This window comes from Semicossyphus pulcher, unplaced genomic scaffold, assembly GCF_022749685.1.
Source record: "Semicossyphus pulcher isolate SPU_LCO1_2020_fin unplaced genomic scaffold, fSemPul1.0.p SCAF_5, whole genome shotgun sequence".
Classification (NCBI taxonomy): Eukaryota; Metazoa; Chordata; class Actinopteri; order Labriformes; family Labridae; genus Semicossyphus; species Semicossyphus pulcher.
This window is the reverse complement of record NW_027211726.1, coordinates 15,336,693-15,354,707: the sequence shown is the minus strand read 5'-3', so window position 1 is coordinate 15,354,707 and position 18,015 is coordinate 15,336,693. Positions and strand designations below refer to the sequence as shown.

The 18,015-nt window shown below is 39.5% G+C and overlaps 1 protein-coding gene and 1 non-coding gene across 2 annotated transcripts; both read right to left on the bottom strand.

Annotated features, from left to right (window-relative positions):
• Positions 1–954: 954 nt before the first annotated feature.
• LOC138609574 (U8 small nucleolar RNA) lies at positions 955–1,085 on the bottom strand. The gene has a single exon (XR_011309498.1). It is a non-coding gene; the product is annotated as a U8 small nucleolar RNA (small nucleolar RNA).
• Positions 1,086–3,754: 2,669 nt separating this feature from the next.
• grinaa (glutamate receptor, ionotropic, N-methyl D-aspartate-associated protein 1a (glutamate binding)) lies at positions 3,755–17,623 on the bottom strand. The gene is made up of 7 exons (XM_069681702.1): positions 17,551–17,623; positions 9,010–9,337; positions 8,362–8,477; positions 8,064–8,264; positions 7,258–7,386; positions 6,964–7,107; positions 3,755–5,635 (listed from the first exon to the last, which is right to left on the bottom strand). The coding sequence occupies exons 2-7, from the start codon at positions 9,299–9,301 to the stop codon at positions 5,486–5,488; spliced, it is 1,032 nt and encodes a 343-aa protein (XP_069537803.1). The 5' UTR covers positions 9,302–9,337; positions 17,551–17,623; the 3' UTR covers positions 3,755–5,485.
• Between the last annotated feature and the right edge of the window lie 392 nt (positions 17,624–18,015).

Sequence of the window (18,015 nt, the reverse complement as noted above, 5' to 3'; positions counted from 1 at the left end):
AAGACCTCATACAGGAAATTTGCATATGGATAACTTAAATACACCAAAAAACTGAACAATACAACACCGTCTAAGAGAATCAAACCACACAAGTGGCAGGTGTAACCTTTTTTTAGTGAATTTTTGAAGCCCAACAATTTACTGAAGAAAAAAAAATCCAGGACTTTGCTGCCATCTAGTGTGACGCATCACAAACACACAATTAAGGTCACAGTATGAAGAAAAATAAAATGGGACATGTTCAGGCGACTGCAACATGCGAATGCACATTCCTTGTGGCTGAAGACATTCAATAATATTCTTTATCCCGTGAGTGCAGAGTCACCTGGCAGAGTCCTGCTCAGACTCGTCACACTGGAACTGCAGCTTCTTGCACAATTCTTGAGAAACACATCATAGTGATTATGCATGTCTGCTCATTTATATTTACTGTTATTGTAGATCTGCTTGTTAGATCATGTGTACCTTCTTTTTCTTTATGCTTTCCTTCCAGTCGATAAGCTTCGGTTTGTACTGTAAAAACAAAAACTCTAAGTAATAATATACTAAAATAAACCTAAAAATTACACCCTTAAATAAGGTAATATTAAAATAAAAACATAGATGTTTGCCTAAGGATAGCAAATTGAGTTAATATATACATTCAGGTACATAATGCAGCTACACTAAATATAATTTATGTGGATATAATTAAGCATAAGTGATGATTTTGAGCCTTACAAGTTGCCAACTCTTTCTGCAAAGATTCACTGACTGATTTAACCTCCTTAATTTCTTCTTCCAGGACTCTTTTGCCTAGAAAGAAAACACAGCCTTATTGCAACATCACGACAGTTGCGGTTTTACAATACATGAGGCCATCAAAACCACGTGACAATCACCAAGCAGGGTTCTGACAGGAAGACAGCTTATGCAAAGCTATTGCTATTGATTAAGTTTATATTAACAGGAATGATCAGAATGGTCTTGCAGGGTGTTGCTGTTCCCCGCAAGATGGAGATATTAATCATATCTCATTAACTCCACTCATCATGATCTGATACTCCACGGATGGAGTAACAGGTAAGGATGTACCTCACTGAAGATACTTTACACCGTTACAGAAACTGCTATGACCAGTACATCCAGCTGCCTTACTCATGGTTTAAAATTCCTGATCGGTACAACTTCTCCATTTCGTGTGTAGTTAAGTGTAGTTAATCTCAAATTCGGACCTTTACTCTGTTACTTTAGAAAGGTTTTAGTTCTATACGTTTGTATTTACGAAACGCGTGTTCATTAGCATATGGCTCGTACAAAGCCTTCTCATTGGTGCGCGTTAATAAAGTTTTCTACGGCTCTCAGGTCTCCGTATCAAAACTTTTTCACATTGGTAGCGGCTGTTTGACTGTTCAGGACACGGTCTTCGTGCTTCACGTGGTCATTTTAACTGCTTTAAACGAAATTAGAGAAAAAGACGGCGCGACTTACCAGCGGAAGCGGAAGTGTATCTTCACAAAGACTTGCTAATATGTCAAGATAAACACTCAAAATCCTTCATTTGCTGCATTTCTACTTTAAGTTAAAACTTATACTTACTGGCGAACGAGCGATTAAAATACAAGCAGGAACACTGTGTAGATCATTTATTTTCTTTAACGATAGCTAAATGAGGTACTAACAGACAGATATAGCCGAGGAATATGTCACAGCACCACGCATGCGTGACAAGAGCGCATTGAAAACGAACACGGAAAGACGCAACAGTGATTTTTTAGACTTCAAATGTACCTTTCGCCATACTGAAATGTTACACTGTAGACTGACATTTTGAAGTTTTCCTACAGGAAATCTGGTAATATGGAAAACATTTCCAAAGAGTAGTAAAAGGAGGTGTATAATTATATGCCACAAAAATAAACTCATCCCGTATTTGTTCGAAAGACGAAGGACATCTGTACCTTTTACGCCAACCATATGTACATTAAAGTAAAAAATACACTAAGCACATGGATCTTAATTTACTTGCAACTAAAATCACGTCTGAAGTCCAAGTCAGTTTTTACCTCGTTGCAGCCTCCTTAATTTGCCCACCAATTGTTCAACTTTGAGCTCCCGCATTTCTCCATCTGACAGCATGGACATGAAAACACTTATTAGCCTTTTAAGGAGACTTTCAATTAGTTTAATTTGTATTTTGTGCAACTTGGTCTAGTTTACCTCCTTTCGGTGATGTTGTATTAATCAATTCCTCAATGTTGAATCCTATAAGCACATGAAAATAAATATTACAAAAGTAAAAATATTTGTTTTACCTTCCCATCATGTTACACTGCATACAGCAATAGCTAGCTAATGGTGCCACTCTATAATTTAGCACTTCAGGTTGCGTTATTAGCTAATAATACGCAACATGGTAAAATTAAGTTGGTTAACGTTCATTTACAAGCTATTTGCAAAGAGACATTTTAAGATTTTATCTCAGACGCAGATAGTAAAGCCGAGCCATGTAGAGTTCCCACTACTGGATTAGCAGAAGATCTCAATTGGAATGTAGTTAATCTAGCTAGCGCTGTACATGTTTTGCTGTTCAACCTCACATTGACGGTTCAGTGACTTTTCAAAATAAAATAATAGTCCTAATTAACGTTTGGGCAGCTATAAAGAAAGACACCAAACCTTTAGCCACCACTCTCTTTCTATTCTGTATTACTACACTGCTTTTACCAAGTTATAGAACATATTAGCATTGGCTAATAGTTAGGGAGCCGACTGGTTAGTAGAAGCGACCATTCATGCGTTAGCTAGCGTCAACTATTATCTAAAAGATGTCTTTTAGTTGATATGTTAAAATCACAATTCAATCGTGACTCAAATCAATTTATATTCACGCTTTCTAACCTGCTAAATCGCTCATTTTTATCCAGCCAGGAGAGTCTTTTTCCTCAACTATCCAGATGTCAGAAGAACCACTTCTTTCTGTCCCAACGGAAGGAAAGAGCGCGCGAGGACTGAAAGCGACGTTTGGCGCCAAAGACACATTAAAAGTGCGCATGCATCACTGTAGCCGCCTGTTGAATACATTTATGTATTTAATAGAACTTTAATTTACAGGACTTGATAAAGAGCTATGTGTCTGAAATAAAGTACAGTAAAGTAAAATACAGGTAAAATTGCTTGTCTACTAATGTTTTATAAACAGTGTTAAGTTACAAACTTGTGTAGAAATGAATTGTATACTGAATAGAAATTACTTCTTATCTTGATAATGACCTTACTTTGATATTGTATTTAGATGACATTTAAGCTTTAAAATAATAAGCGTATTATATATAACTGGGAATCCACTATTCCGAAGTGTCCAGCCTGACAAATACCTGATTTTTTAAGCAGGTGCCCATACTTAATAGTAAAAAAAAAACATGAAATATGTTGCCTGGCATTTATTTGGTATGTGTTATACCAAAAACCTCAATAAAAGGAAACTTTGACAAAAAAATGTGACGATGACATTACATAACATTATTGCACTCCATCGCTGATAACCCAGACTGTGGAATTTAAACTTCAACGTCTTATTTATTGGCATACATACTGTACAAGCTGATAATATATCTGTGGTCAGCAACAAATCAGCCGATAATATTGGCCATGTTGATTAATGGTTGAGCAGTCTAGTTGTCAATAGGAGGGGCCCAGTACGTTACACTTTCATTATCAGATGTACAGTTTCCTGTCAAACAGTTGAACTGAAATGAACACAAAGTTTGACACCTTTACATTGTATCAGTTTTAATGAAAAGCGAACAGCAGTGTAGAGGAATGCGGTTCCACTTTGATTTAATGCAAATATACAATGCAAACAGACCTACAAAGCCCCAATATTACTTTATCTATACACATCAAACCACTAAGGAGTTCTATATACACATACACATTAAGTTAGATACAAACACAAGAGTTAAAAAAAACTCTAACAGGGCTGCCATACAACACTGTGTCTCTCCAAAACAGGATCACCTGTAAAGTGTGCATTATTAGCACATGCAAATGACAGAGAGGGTCATGCAAGAGGTGGAAAATCTAAACAAAAAGTAAAGGAAAGAAAAGTCATGTTAACTATATCATTCAAGTTGAGTGTTTTTGGATTCCAGTTCACATTCCAGTTCTTTTTTGTGTTTCTCGTTGCGAGTGTAACTAGTAAGTTGTGGTTTTACAATCAACTTAAGAAATTAACTTTTTGTACATTTCAACAACAGTCTGGATTTCCTCAACACTAGCTTATATCAACCTCAAAGCAACCCTGTTATCTACAGCAACCTCAATAAATAGATACGTTATAAGTACATTTTCCTTCAAGTCAGGTTTGTCATGAGTTCTGACACTTGTATTAGCAAGCTATAAAAGTGGTCAAAATTCCCAATACTTTCATTAATATTTCATCATTTCATTATTATATTTTAAAAATGAGAACAGCACTAAATTGTCACTTCACATTAATTACCAGATGCAAGGAAATTAGTGAGGACAGTGAAATTAAAAAGGAAGAAGGTGAAGGAATCGTAGAAATAATTTCAAAACAAAACTTTTCTTACTTCTAAAAAGATAATTCTGTAAGATGTTTATGACTCATGTGAGTCATATACATCCAACATTGATTCTTTTGCCACTAAAAGGTTATAGTTTCTGTACTGGGTAAACATTCTGATATCAGAGCATATTTGTCCCAAAAAGCAACACATCCATATAAATCACTCCAGCATGCCTTTCAGGGCAGGGGGATATTGGCATCATATACAGTAATACATTTAACTATTTACAGCTGTGACAAGCAAGCGAGAGGTATTCCTCCGGTAGTTGTTAAGAATCATCACACATCTTAAAGTTGTGTTTCCAATGTTGCCATGCAGAGTTACTTTACACCAGCAGGCTGAAAGGGAGAGATACGTTTGGGGAAAAAAGACAGATTGAAGGAGGTGTGTATTTCTAGCACTAACTTCTTCTCTTCAGGCAAAGCTGGTTTACATCAATATTAAGCGCTACTGATACCTTCCCTGCTCCTTTTCTGTTTTATCTCTGCAGCAAGACGAGGCTGAGTGCCAAGCACCCCCAGTATTACGTGTTTTATACTGCGTGTGCCGAGCCAAACTGGAAGTTGGAGGATGGGTAATGAAGACATAATGTAGCCTTCTGTGTTAGTAGAAGCAGAGGACAGTTACAGCAAGCAGAGTGGTCAAAGTTGAGGAAGAGGCTGATCTTCGCTCTGTGTCGTTAACAGCAAAGACTTGTGTTTAATAATAGTGACCCTCTCAGCTGCATATTATGACAGGCTTCATCTCCTCCACAGCACAACTACCTGATTAAAAAAAGAACTCAAAGAAGAAATAATACCAGGTGAAAAAGGTGGAGAAAAAGTTAAAAGGAGAAAAAAAAGGGAGTGTTAGCAACATTTCACATTACAGGGAGGCTCTCTCTATCCTCCTCTTGTTCTCTTGAGGGTGCAGCCTCATTCACGGGAGCGTCCCACGATAGCAAGGATGTAGAGGAAAATGTTGATGATGTCAGTGTAGAGGTTGAGGGCAGCGAAAATGTACTCCTCTGGACTCAGGGCCAGCTTCTTGTTGCCCAGAAGAAGCTGAGTGTCCACAGCCAAGAACTGTGAGGGAGACAAAAAGGTTGGTTAGTTATTTCAAGAGATCTGTACACTGCAGACTTAAGGTGAAAGACATATATCTATATTTGTATCAACTGTGGTATTAGATGCTTTAGTAACACCCACAAATGTATCCATATACTTTCACAAACTAAGGCCATATAATAAAAAATGTGCACATGTTCATACTGTATATTGTGTAGTGTAAATACATTTCCATTCTTCTTTCGGATTATATTGTCATACATATCTAAATCTCTCAAGTGTGCGATGATTATGATGCTTGGGTCACGCTCAGAATGACAACAGCTTCCTCCTTGATTTGAATAGGATCACTCTTTAAACTTGCACTGCTGTAATTAGTAACAGATATGTAGGTAAACATTCCTGGTAGAAATAATTTATACCAGTAAACAGTATTTTTCCTGTTTAGTTTGCAATCTCTGCGACAAAAGATGAATTGGTGTTGATGAGCGGCAAACTTTTTTAGTCCAGAAAAACCCCCGGTCTTAAAATCATGAGCCACTTTGTCTTGTTTTGGTGCTTAACAAACCTTCAAACTCATGGATCCATTAACGTCCTGTTTTTAATTTTATTCTCGGAGAGCACCCACATTGGCTTTGAGACAGCATGGATGCCACATTTGTTATTCCTGGAAACACTATCCTCTCATGTGTACTTGGCCCTTTTCACACTTTATACTCTACTTTGTCAAACACCAGCTATCTTGTTGAATCACTGTGTTCATAGATTTTAGCAATAGGACAGTAAAAGCTAACTGAGCAGTTTTTTGTCCTCTTCCGTTCATCTTCATTCTTGGAGTGATCCACCTCTTCTGATGGACAAAACCTCTTAAAAGATGGAGCTTTACCGGCTGTTTTGGTTGCGTTTGGCTCCCATGATGCATGGTCACATATTCAGATCTTAATAACAAGGTTAGTGTCCCACTTTCCTCTAGCTAAGCATCAATCTATCCTGTTTGTACCATATTATTATATGTTCTGCAGATGTAATTATCCCTTATTATGCAGATTAAAGTTCACTGGAAGGTGGAAAACAATTTTTATGCCAATGATGAGGAGGATCTAGTTACTGCATACAGACAACTGTGTGCCATTACCCCACAAATATCCAATAACCCAATAATTAGCTTACAGATCAGACGTTTGATGAAATGAAGTTTCCTGGTTCAAGTAATGAAATCCAAGTGACCATAACTGTTTTACTAACAGTAACATTTTCACCAAAAAGGTAATGAAAGCTGCCATCAGTGAAATAAATTGCAAAAGGGCTGCTACTTCTCAAGAACACACAGCGAGTGGGAAACTTACGCAGGTAAAGAGCAGGGCCCCCAGTGAGGCATAGACGATATGCAGGATCCTGTGGCGGATGAAGATGCAGAGGATGGAGAAGAGCAACAGCACGATCAGGCACACGAACAGCACGCCCCGACAGGAAGTGAAGTCATACTTGCTCTGTGTGAAAGGAGGAAGGGAACAGAAAATGTGTCCACTGAAAATGTGTTTTAATAACTATATTCTTGTGTGAAAGCGGCTTCATGATGTTTGTCTGTCTGTATGTAAAAAATTAAAAATGAATTTAAGCAGACGTTCGAGTGTGCCGACCTGTAGCGAGAAGAGGACGACAGTGAAGCAGACCACTGCGGTGATGCCCACAGCCATGATGACAGTCTCTGTGTTATAGAAGCTGGCGATCATGCCCACCATGTAGGAGAGGCTCAGGGTCAGGATGGACTGCAAAAAACAAATTCACTCATCACTTATAAAACACTTACACGTCACATCACAAATTTATATAGTTGTAACACAGCGTTAGTCTCTGTTTTAAAAGATATGTCATTTAAAGTCAAGTTCCATCTTGTTTTTCTAGTTGGATTAGAACAAACAATCTATACATTTGCCTGAATTTGTACCCTAGAGTCTCTCTTTCTTTCCGACTGACAGTTCCCTTCTCTTTAAGTCTTGTATCAGTTACACCTCTCTCCTAATCACTTCATGCACTCTGCACTCTGTAAACATAAAAGGCCTCAGTCTGACAGTTGAGGCTTTCTATGTCTGACAGTTCATAAAGCAGAACTCAAACCTGCTTACGGTTGATTAGATGGATTGAAATCTTAATATTAAGGGAATACAGGTCAGAGCTTTGAACTTTACATTGAAGATAACTTAACTTATAAGTTGCCGACTTTGAATGCCTTATTTGAAGTGTTCATAATTGCTTAGGAAGGGTAGTGTAACATCACTTAACATTTTGAAGGGTGGATTTAGCTCCCTCTGCACCCCTGACTAACATTATATTTTTCTGTATTCACAGGAGGATCTAAAGCTTTCCTTCAGGCCTATTTTATCTATTGTTGGTCTATGGGTCTTCTATGTCAGATATAGTAAAAACAATGTGGAAATGTTCTTACCAGTGCAACCAGGTTCCAGGGGTGCTTGCGGCGGAAGTCTCCACAGCAGCTGAGGACGATCAGTGACACGAAGAAGACAGCGTAGGACACATAGTATGTCCACGGGTTACGTCGCACAAAGAACTTGGCTTCATCGACAAAGGTGAAGATGGCAACGAACGAGAAAGTGACCAGCAGCTGCACGGTGAGGACCATGAAGACCTGTTTGAAAAAGAAAAGAAGCAGAAGAAGTTAGAACGCATGCTTTATTGTTTATTTATAAACCCATTTTAACTACTGTAGAGGGTAAAGGACCTACTTTTCTGATGAAGGCTTGTCGGATGGTCTTGTCCTCAAAGCCAGAGTTGGTGAACTCCTCATTGTCGTAGTAAGAAGGAGGCCCGTCTCCATGGTAACCAGGGCTGCCGGCAGGTGCTGGAGAAAAACAATAACAGAAAGAAAAGTTGGGTTTATATATTTATATATTTAAAAAACAAAACAAACGGCATGAACTGGGCCAAACATATTGATCTGTGTCAGTGGCGTTTTCAGCACCCTGATTGCATTATTGATCAGCACATTGATTGCCCAGTCATCTGTGTTTAATCTGAGCTAAAGTGGAGACAACTAAGTGCTTTCTTGCTGCATAGACGTGACATGGTTGCACAGTTACAGTAGATTTCACAAGCCCTAAGTGTGTAAATCACAGTACGGAGAATTTTATATCTGAAACTGGGGCAGCATTACGGAGCAAACTGAGCACACTGGTAATTGTCAAAGTAACTGAAAATGCAGCGTAAGCAGCAGCTAATGACTCGACGTGCTCACAGGAGATACAGCGCCACTATTTGTCTAAGTCATGGTAAATCCTCCCTGTGACACTTTCAGGTGTCTAATATGGAATCAGCTGGCATAGAAAGGTTAAATTCTCTTCATAAATGCCTCAAATCTTTAGCTTAACACTCACCCACTGGGTCCCCAGCAAAACCCGGCTGCTGGTAAGGACCCTGAGGGTAGGGTCCCTGCGGGTAGGGCATCTGAGGGTAAGGCATCTGAGGGTAGGGACCAGGGGCGAAACCTGGGCCTGCTTGGGGGAAGCCCGGCTGTCCATAGCCAGCTGCTGGTGGGTACGGTCCTCCTGGGGCTTGGCTGTAGTTGGGAGGGGGCATGCCGAAGCCTGGCTGAGGGGGTCCGTAGACGTTGTTATGAAGGGGATTGGTCTCACCCATACCAGGGTATCCACTCTTGTCCTGGGACATGGTGAGGCTGAAGGCTCACTCTGCTGCTAGAAGAATCTATGAAAAGAGGAGAAATACAATTTGTTAAAAAATATATATACATCTGTAACCTGCACAAAGATACATTATACAGGTATGGAGACACAAATCTAAGTTTATGTTCACACTATGATAATAAATACAATTTCAACATCTGTAATACATCTTAAATGTCCCAGAAGAAAGCAGAGGAAAAGTAATGACGCTACACTATCTAGGCCAATCTGGCAAAGACACAAATGCTGCATCTGCCTGATTAAAAAGGTGACAGGCAATCTAACAATGCAGCAGGAAGAGAGGACAGAGGTGTGGAGCAGAGCTACAGCACACTGCATTTCTATTGCACAAAACTACCTTCAGCTACATCATCATTTCATGCTGTTTAAGCTTCTTTTTGGAGGGGATTTTGATTTCATGCCCTTCATTCACTCTATAAAAGATAAAGTCAAATGACTGGTGGTTTTAATGATTGTTAAAGAAATCGGAAAAAATGGACACAATGATGAAATTTCACAGCTTACAGGGCCAATGGTAGAAAGGGGGCAGTCTTGAATAAGCAGGCTGTGGGGGATTTTGAATGTAGCTAAAAAGAGAGGAACCACCACAGGTCCTTTGTACGACAAAAACTGATGCAACACCTGCAGTAATGGAGAGCACAGAGGCCCTGGAGATCTGCAACCAAAGCATCAGAGGGGGAGGGGGAGCACTGTGTTTAGGTTGCAGGAAATGATTGTTTAGGTGTTGGCTAATGATGATCAGTAGATCAGGAAGTACACGTCTTGACTCATCCTTTCGCCTGATAGAAACTGGAAGAATATATCCATATTTAATCCAGTTTGTGGTTGCTCTAGCTGTGATTAAATAAAGCTTTACATTTTGGGGATATCGTAATAAAACAGTTCCTAACAAAGTGCCTCTCCTCAGTGTCGTATAATCTTGCAACCACAACAACAGTTACACTTCTGTTTCACCTGACCAAAGGGAAGAGGAAGTGAGAGAGGAGAAGAAGAGAAGTAATCTGTTATACATATGTTTACACTCATCCTGTGGTTTTTCACTGAGAAGCTGTGGGCAGCAGCAAGTGATCTGATGTTAGAAAATAGGCCACAGGTTGGAGAGTCAATATAAACACCAAATACGCCACGTGCGTCTCACTGCTCTGAGAAAAGCAGTTGGGGGATAATAATAGTTCTTAGGCTTCTTGGCCTCGACAATGTAAATTGATAGTGTGCATTAAGACAGAATATAAGAAGCATCTTCCAAATAACACAACCCCACTATCTAATGGCTCACAGTGGGTGTGTAAAATAAACTTTCTGATTAATTTTCACGATTTTTTTTCTCACAATTTTCCTACCTATAAAATTTTGTTTACAAACTGTCAGAAAATAGTTATAAAAATGCCTATCATAGTTCTCAGGAATTCAAGGGGACATGAATTAACTGCTTGTTTGGTCTTATCCAAAAGTACCAAATCTAAATATATTCAGTTTGCTTTAATTAAAGCTGCCATGCTACACAATGGAAATGGGACCAGGACAGATTTTAGCTTTTCTTTTTGCTTTAAAGTTTTAATCTCAAAGGTCTCAGTTTCGTTCTATTTGGCGACTCCGCCTACCCTCTCCGACAGACCAACTACAGCTGGGTGATGGAAAACTCGTCACTAACTGGGCGCAGCTTGTGACTTTTTCCTCAAATGTCGCCTCAGACACCCAGTCCATAATAACACTATATACTGCAAATGCAAAGGCTTTCATCAGTGAGCCATAGGCTCAATCACCACCACTGTGTTACCTCACTCAGCGATAGATGGTGACTTAACAGACATTCATCGACAGATTGATCTATTTAGCATTTCAGTTATTTTATACAGACAGGTGGGGGTGGCAAAGGTTGTGGGAAAAATGAGGTGTCAGAGATAAATCAATCCTTGGTTTTGTGTGACTCATCTAGTTGATGGAAGAAGTCCTTTTGAAATTACTTTGTCACTCTGAAACCTAACCTAAGGTTTGACCAGCAGCCAACTGGATCCTTTTTTTTCTCAGTGGAAACTTGTCATCACAGGCTTCAATCACAGGCTACATTTATACCACCTACATACAACTGTGACTGGCTTTATGGCCACACAGAGAAAGTGAGGCAGGGCCGGACGGTGCGACAGAAATGAGGAGATGGCAAACACTGTCCACCCAAGTGTGGCCTGCATTTCAATGGATGCAGGTAGCGCCTTGGCAACCAAATGTATTATTAATCTGCTTCGCTTCAGGAGGAGCGCTGACATATTTGTCGTTACTCCAGTGCTCCTCCTCCAAGTAAGCAACCCGAAGAACCCTGGTCAACCGGTTTCTGTGCCATTTACATTGCAATCTAACATGCCAACGAAGCACCCAAACACACGACAGAGCCGCTCTAATAAATTAGAAATCTCTCAGGAAGTGAGGTCAGATTCACAAGGTTGATTAGTGATTTCAAACGTGTATAAAATCCTGCAGTGCCTAGGGGAAAACTTCTGCTGAGGAGGATGGGAGCCAGAATCCACTCCCCTGATTGCTCACTTCAAAAGAGGAGCTTGAGTGGACAGCAGACTGGCCTCACAGTGGTGCATGGGCCTGTTCTGTTTTAGCTACTGCTGCTATACAGTGCAGCTGTGTATATAGGGCATTTGTATGCAAACACAAGCAAAGACACCCTCAGTCCTTATGCCAGATTTTTTTCACACAAACAACCGCCACCAATCCGAGCTAGAGTACAAAAAATCCTTTCAGTGGCAGATTAGATGGATAAAAATCATATTTACTGTAAGTCTCCTTTCTCCCTTCTTTGCAGGCCACACTGAATTAACAGTGAGCGTTACGCAACACTGCTCTATTTTACCCTTGAAAACACATCCAGACTCCAGTGCGTGTCCTCGTGATCCCTGTCAGTCCATCACCAGGACAGTAAAGTGACAGAGTGCAGACAAACATGAGGAGTGCTGGCACTGCTTCACACTGACAGTCTCTATTAAGATCATAACAGATTACAATCATCATCTAAAGACCCAAATCCCTCCTGGCGTTATGAACAACAATGGTTGTGTAAAATGGGAATACAGTACATTGTAAGCAGCACTTTCTTCATGAATTACTTACAAAAATCAATTGTATAACCAAGTGTTTTCTCTGTATTGAGTATTGCTTACCTGAAGGATCACTCTTCTGACAAACACCCCACCCAACAGATCTGTATCAGAGTTAAAGGTTATGTTTGCTTACGTCACACAAGGTAGGGCGTCTGTCGACTGAACTAACCCAGAGACAACTGAATAACCCAAGACTCCTCAACTAATCAGTAACACACACTTTTACAGCATGTGATGCCCTCCCTGTCCAATGTCCATGTAAAGCATTTCTGACTTAACGCTTTGCATTATATTTCCATCCAGGTTAGGCCTGGGCAATAATGTGAAGTCACATTGAGAATAACCTCATGGATGAAAGAAGCAGTTGTCTGTTCTCCAGGTCTGCGCGAAAGAAATGACTTAGTCCAAAAAATAAAGACCCTTTCCCACTGGTCAAAAAAAAAACTGCGAACACCCACCTTTTTTGTTTCCTGGGAAAGGCTACAACGGCATTCAGACTCTGCAGTAGACCCGGGTAATTATCGCCTCGGCTCCGATCGGCAATGATAGGAGCACAAAACCCGGGTCGACACGCTTATCTCCGCTCCCTTTCCGGCGCGATGCTATGACACGCACAGCTACAAATTCCCCCCGTTTCAAGCAGCGCTCGAACATCGTTCCAAATTTGTCGGCGTAGAGTTTGATAAACAGACTGAATGAGTAATAGATACAATAAAGACCAAACACGGGAACATCTTCACTGGCCTACAGTGCTTACCAAAGAGTATAATGTAAGTTCTTTGTGCATACTATTGTTTACTAACCCTGTGATGTCAGACGATGACGCAGCAGAAAAGAAACCGAAAGCAGTATACTCCACTGGCAATGGGAAAAGAGACAATCAGCATTTATTAGCGGGTCTTCCCGGGTCTGAAAAACCTGCGTCAAAGGGCTAATTTCGGTGGGAAAGGGGTATAAGAGTGAGTGAGATGCCTATCATGCCTTTCTAAAGCTCTAGGTGATTTCATCAAATAGTTTGTTTTATCCGACCAAAGTCCACATCTCAAAGATCCCATTAAACAACCAGCAAAAAAGTATTAGATTCTGCATATGTACTGTCTTCTTAAAAAAAAGAAAACTTGGATATTATTTGGACATTGTGTGACATTGACATTACAGCACACAGCAACAGCACTTATTGTAAGAACATTCAAACAGCATCACAGACGACGAGAACTGCCAGCTAGCTTGTAGCTCCAGTGCCTCATGGGGGAGAGACATACAAATATAAGACAGCAAAGAGATACCAAAGATACTTCAATAACAAATTTAACATAACAGCTTGTTTTGTATAATTAGATTAGACAAGAGAAATTTGTAGAGGAAAAATGTAATGCTTTTATATCGTCCACATAATTCAAGAATAATAATAATCATCAGTTTGAACTTATAATCAGATTTTTAAACATTAGGAACAGTCATGTTTAATGGAATTAATCCGTACGGGTCTGTTTGTTGCTTTTCATCCATGTATGATGGATTACCTCCACTGTAAAACATCATGTTGCCAAGAGAATGAGACACTAATGGCAGGCATGTGCATGAAGTCATAAGAGCTAAATTAAGAGAGACTGACTTCTCCTCCTATTTTGTAAAAAAATTAAAGTCTTAAGACAGTATGCATGTGCAGCTGTAACCAGCAAAAAATAATTGTTTGTTTAAAAAAAAGAAGAAGTATAGAATTGAAACTGAAAACACTTTTTAAAAAGAAAAAATGATGACTCAAAACTCTCTGAGAGCCACTAATTCTACAAAACCAACTCATACACCACCACAGTTTCACTTTCATTTAAGAGAAGTGAAAGTGAATGCAGTCAGTACAGTTTTTATTTAGAGGCCTTGTTTGTGCAGCCATACAAGCCTCATGTGGAGGATTCAAATCCTCTTAAGAGAGATGCCTCGGCTGCTGTGGATAAAAAACGGTGCCACTATCTCTGGGTAGGGCTGATAGCTATCGCAAGGGGAATTAGGTTAAAGGGAAGGATTCAACGGGTTAGCCATAGAGCCATGTTAACACAATTAGGCCAGCACAATACCTCGACAAACCCATAAACAACATGCTACGTGCATGCCTGACCATCACCAGGAAACACGGTGACAAAAGAGGAGCAGACACACAAAGACGTGGAGCCTAAACAAAGCTCAGCTTGTTTAAATATGTGGTGCCAAAACAAGTTAAGGCCAGAAGCTCTGATCTTTGATTGAGGACGCTGGAAATAAAATGAAAACATTACTAATTTTACATTAAGTATAAAACTTTTGGACATGCAATGCTTTCTAGAGCTACCAAACAGCATCCAAGACTTGATTAAGTGATATGTTAAAAAATAATGCAGTTTCATGGTCACATGATGAGTGATTAAGCTAACACAGCTTTGCAACCTGTGAGGCAAACAGTTTCACATGGTTGTTGTACCAAACACAGAACCAGCTGAGTTTTAGTCCAACTCCACAAAGCATTCACAACGCAATGATAACATCGTCTTTTCGTGAAATAGTGACTTGAACAACCGGGTAGATAAATCCTACACCATGACGTTGCCAAACGATGCAGCAGTCTGGCAGAATATCGTCACTGTGATGCGCCTTGTCAGCAGCAGCTCTGGCTCTGTCAAACCCGCAGACGCCTCGCCTTGTGACAGATTGCTGCACTTCAGCTTGGTTAGCACAGTATGGCTGCTGCCGCCGTGGGAGCACGGATTTCTGTGTTTACATGAGAAAGACTTTACATTTTTTCACTTTTGACTGAAAGTTAAATTGACATACTAACAATTTGTTTTCATTATAAAACAAAATGGCATGTAATATGAGTAAATACATGTAACAAACGAAAGGTATCTTGATTTCAAAAGAAAAGTATCAGGAAAAACCTGGTGAAAGCTATACACTGCTGTACCATAATCAATAATTTACCAATAGCTTAGAGTTGAAAGCAACTATACGTTCCTTATCGAGCAGTTGCCAACTGAATAATTGAATTGAGTGCTGGCAGGATAGCACAGCTTTATCGCTTTTGTCTCGTCTAGAAGCCAACTGATCCTTGAATATCCAAATCTCACTAAACAGGACTGAGGTGTAAACAAACTAAACATGGAATAGGAACATTCAAGAATATGAGGCAGTCTTTTCAATGTTCCTGGACTTAGCATGGGTCAGTTTCACAGCTGGATGGTTGACATAAACAGCAGACACATCCACCAACATGGCTTAGTTTATTGGAATTAATCTCACCTTTCATTTACCAATAATTCCCCAAGGAATAGGTTTTTATCCCAACCCTTTACTACAAAATTATTCATTCAAAATCCCTTGCTCAACAGATAAAGCTTTAACAGGTAACAGTAAGTCAACTTCAAATGATATAGTAGGTTTAGAAAACTACTTTTCTTCCTCTGCCACCATGCATATCCTGGTGACAAGCTGTGAGGAGAGAGCAGAGCAGCTGTTTGTCAGAGTTAATGAACATCATGCTCAGGTATATTCCTTTAGCTTCAGTGTGGACAGGACAGCCAGAATTTGACCAGATAACTTCATCAAACAACCCTGATGACCGATAAATAAAGGGGGCAGGGGTAACATGGCATTATTATTGTTTCTCAATATTATGATAAAGCATAAACGTTTTCCACTTTACCACACAATTTGCATCATGACCATCCAATGTTGTTATGTTGATTGTCAGAAAAGTAACTTCCTGGTTAGCTTAAACAGACAGGTGTAGTTATATTATCATTCAAAAGTTTTCAAACTGATTTTCTGTTAAAATCACTAAAACATATGAGGGCTGCAACTATTAGTTATTTTCATTACCATTGATTGTTATTAAATGTCATTGAATTATAAAAACTTTTCATTACAGTAGTGTCCAAATAACAGTCTACAACCAAAATAAAGTTAGTTAGAAAAATCTTGATGAAAGAAAAGTGATAAATCTAAGCATTAGAGAAACTGGAGCTAGGTTATACTGTATTTAGCCTTTTGTTATGTAATTTTAAAAATGACTTAAATTATTATTTGTTTTGTCCTGGTGAATGATGACCAAGCCAGCTAAAGAAAATCTCGTTTACAAATATAATGATCAAATAAACCAACTCCTTTTTCAAAACTCTATGAAGCATAACATGTTGTAACCACGTTTATGGCATTATTGTTATCAAAGACATAGAAGGAAGTGTCTAGGGCTGCAACTAAGACATATTTTCTTTAGCAATTAATCAACCATTAACTTTCTAGATAACTTTGATGACTAAAGGCTAAGGTGACAATAAGAAATGCCCCGTTTGGTCCAGACAACTACCAAAACATACAAGATATTCAGTTTATTATAACAGAAATTGAGTGGCTGGAACTACTTTTTAAGCCTATGTAATATTTACTCACAATACGGTGAAATGCAAATAAGATTATACTTAAACAGATATGTGTTTATTAAATGATGCTTGTACATATATTCAGAGGTTGTGCACGAGTAGATACCATAGCTGAAACATGGATGCAACATAAACACTGAGCCTCGTTTTTCATGCTGCACCTGCAGCGGGCGCACCTCCATCTAGGCCTCAGCACCGCAGATAAATGCGACACTGCGACCATCTGTAACATCCAACTCACACTCATTACCCCCAAGCTAGCAAGGCCGCCATTGAAAATAAATACTGATAAGCGGTCTATATCTACGTCCGCCTATAAATATCCGCCATGATGACTCCGTTAGATACGTTATATATATTTTTGGATGACCACACGCTGCGCCCCCACGTTTAAAATGCCTTCAGCTTTTGGATGCTTGTAAAACCAACATTATTTTCTTTGTGACTTATTGCAACTACATATAGCTTTTCTGCTAACACAATCTGTACTGTTACCGCTGTGTATCTCTGCTGACGGTTGGTGACAGTTGGCGACTGGCAAGATGCTGACCGCGGCTAGCCGAGCCCAAAATGTGCTCACCAGCCGCACATTCAGCGCATTTGATCAAAATACTCAAAAAAAATAATTCCCCAAATTTTAATTTCCAAATTAAATAGACACACACGCCTCAGTTATTCTCACGTAACTCTATACACCTTACCTTTAAAGTGTTTATTTCAGTGTAGCGTTCGACATAAGCTCTCCCTCCTCCTCCTCCGGCTCTGGACTCAGACTGAACAACTGGGTCGAGAGCAGCTGACGACACAACACGACGTCGTCACGTGCTGTGTGGGAATCTCCGGTTGTTACACAAAACGAGCCCCTGCCATCATGACGCAGTATTTTCCATGGCGTCTTCGGGGGTCTTGGGAGGGAAAAGAGATAACTGTCCTGACAACTTTTGCGAAAACAAAAAACCGCAATGGAGCCATCTAGATAGGTCTGAGAAGTTCTGCATGGTGCACAACAAAAAGTATTGCAATTAAGTTGAATATTTATGGGACTTTATACATTTTCTTCACTTAATTTAGGAGGGATTGACAGTTTACTTTTTTCTCCACATTAATAAGTTGACAGTTGTAATATGTTGCAATGTAATCGAGCACAAGAGGCTTATAAATCACAC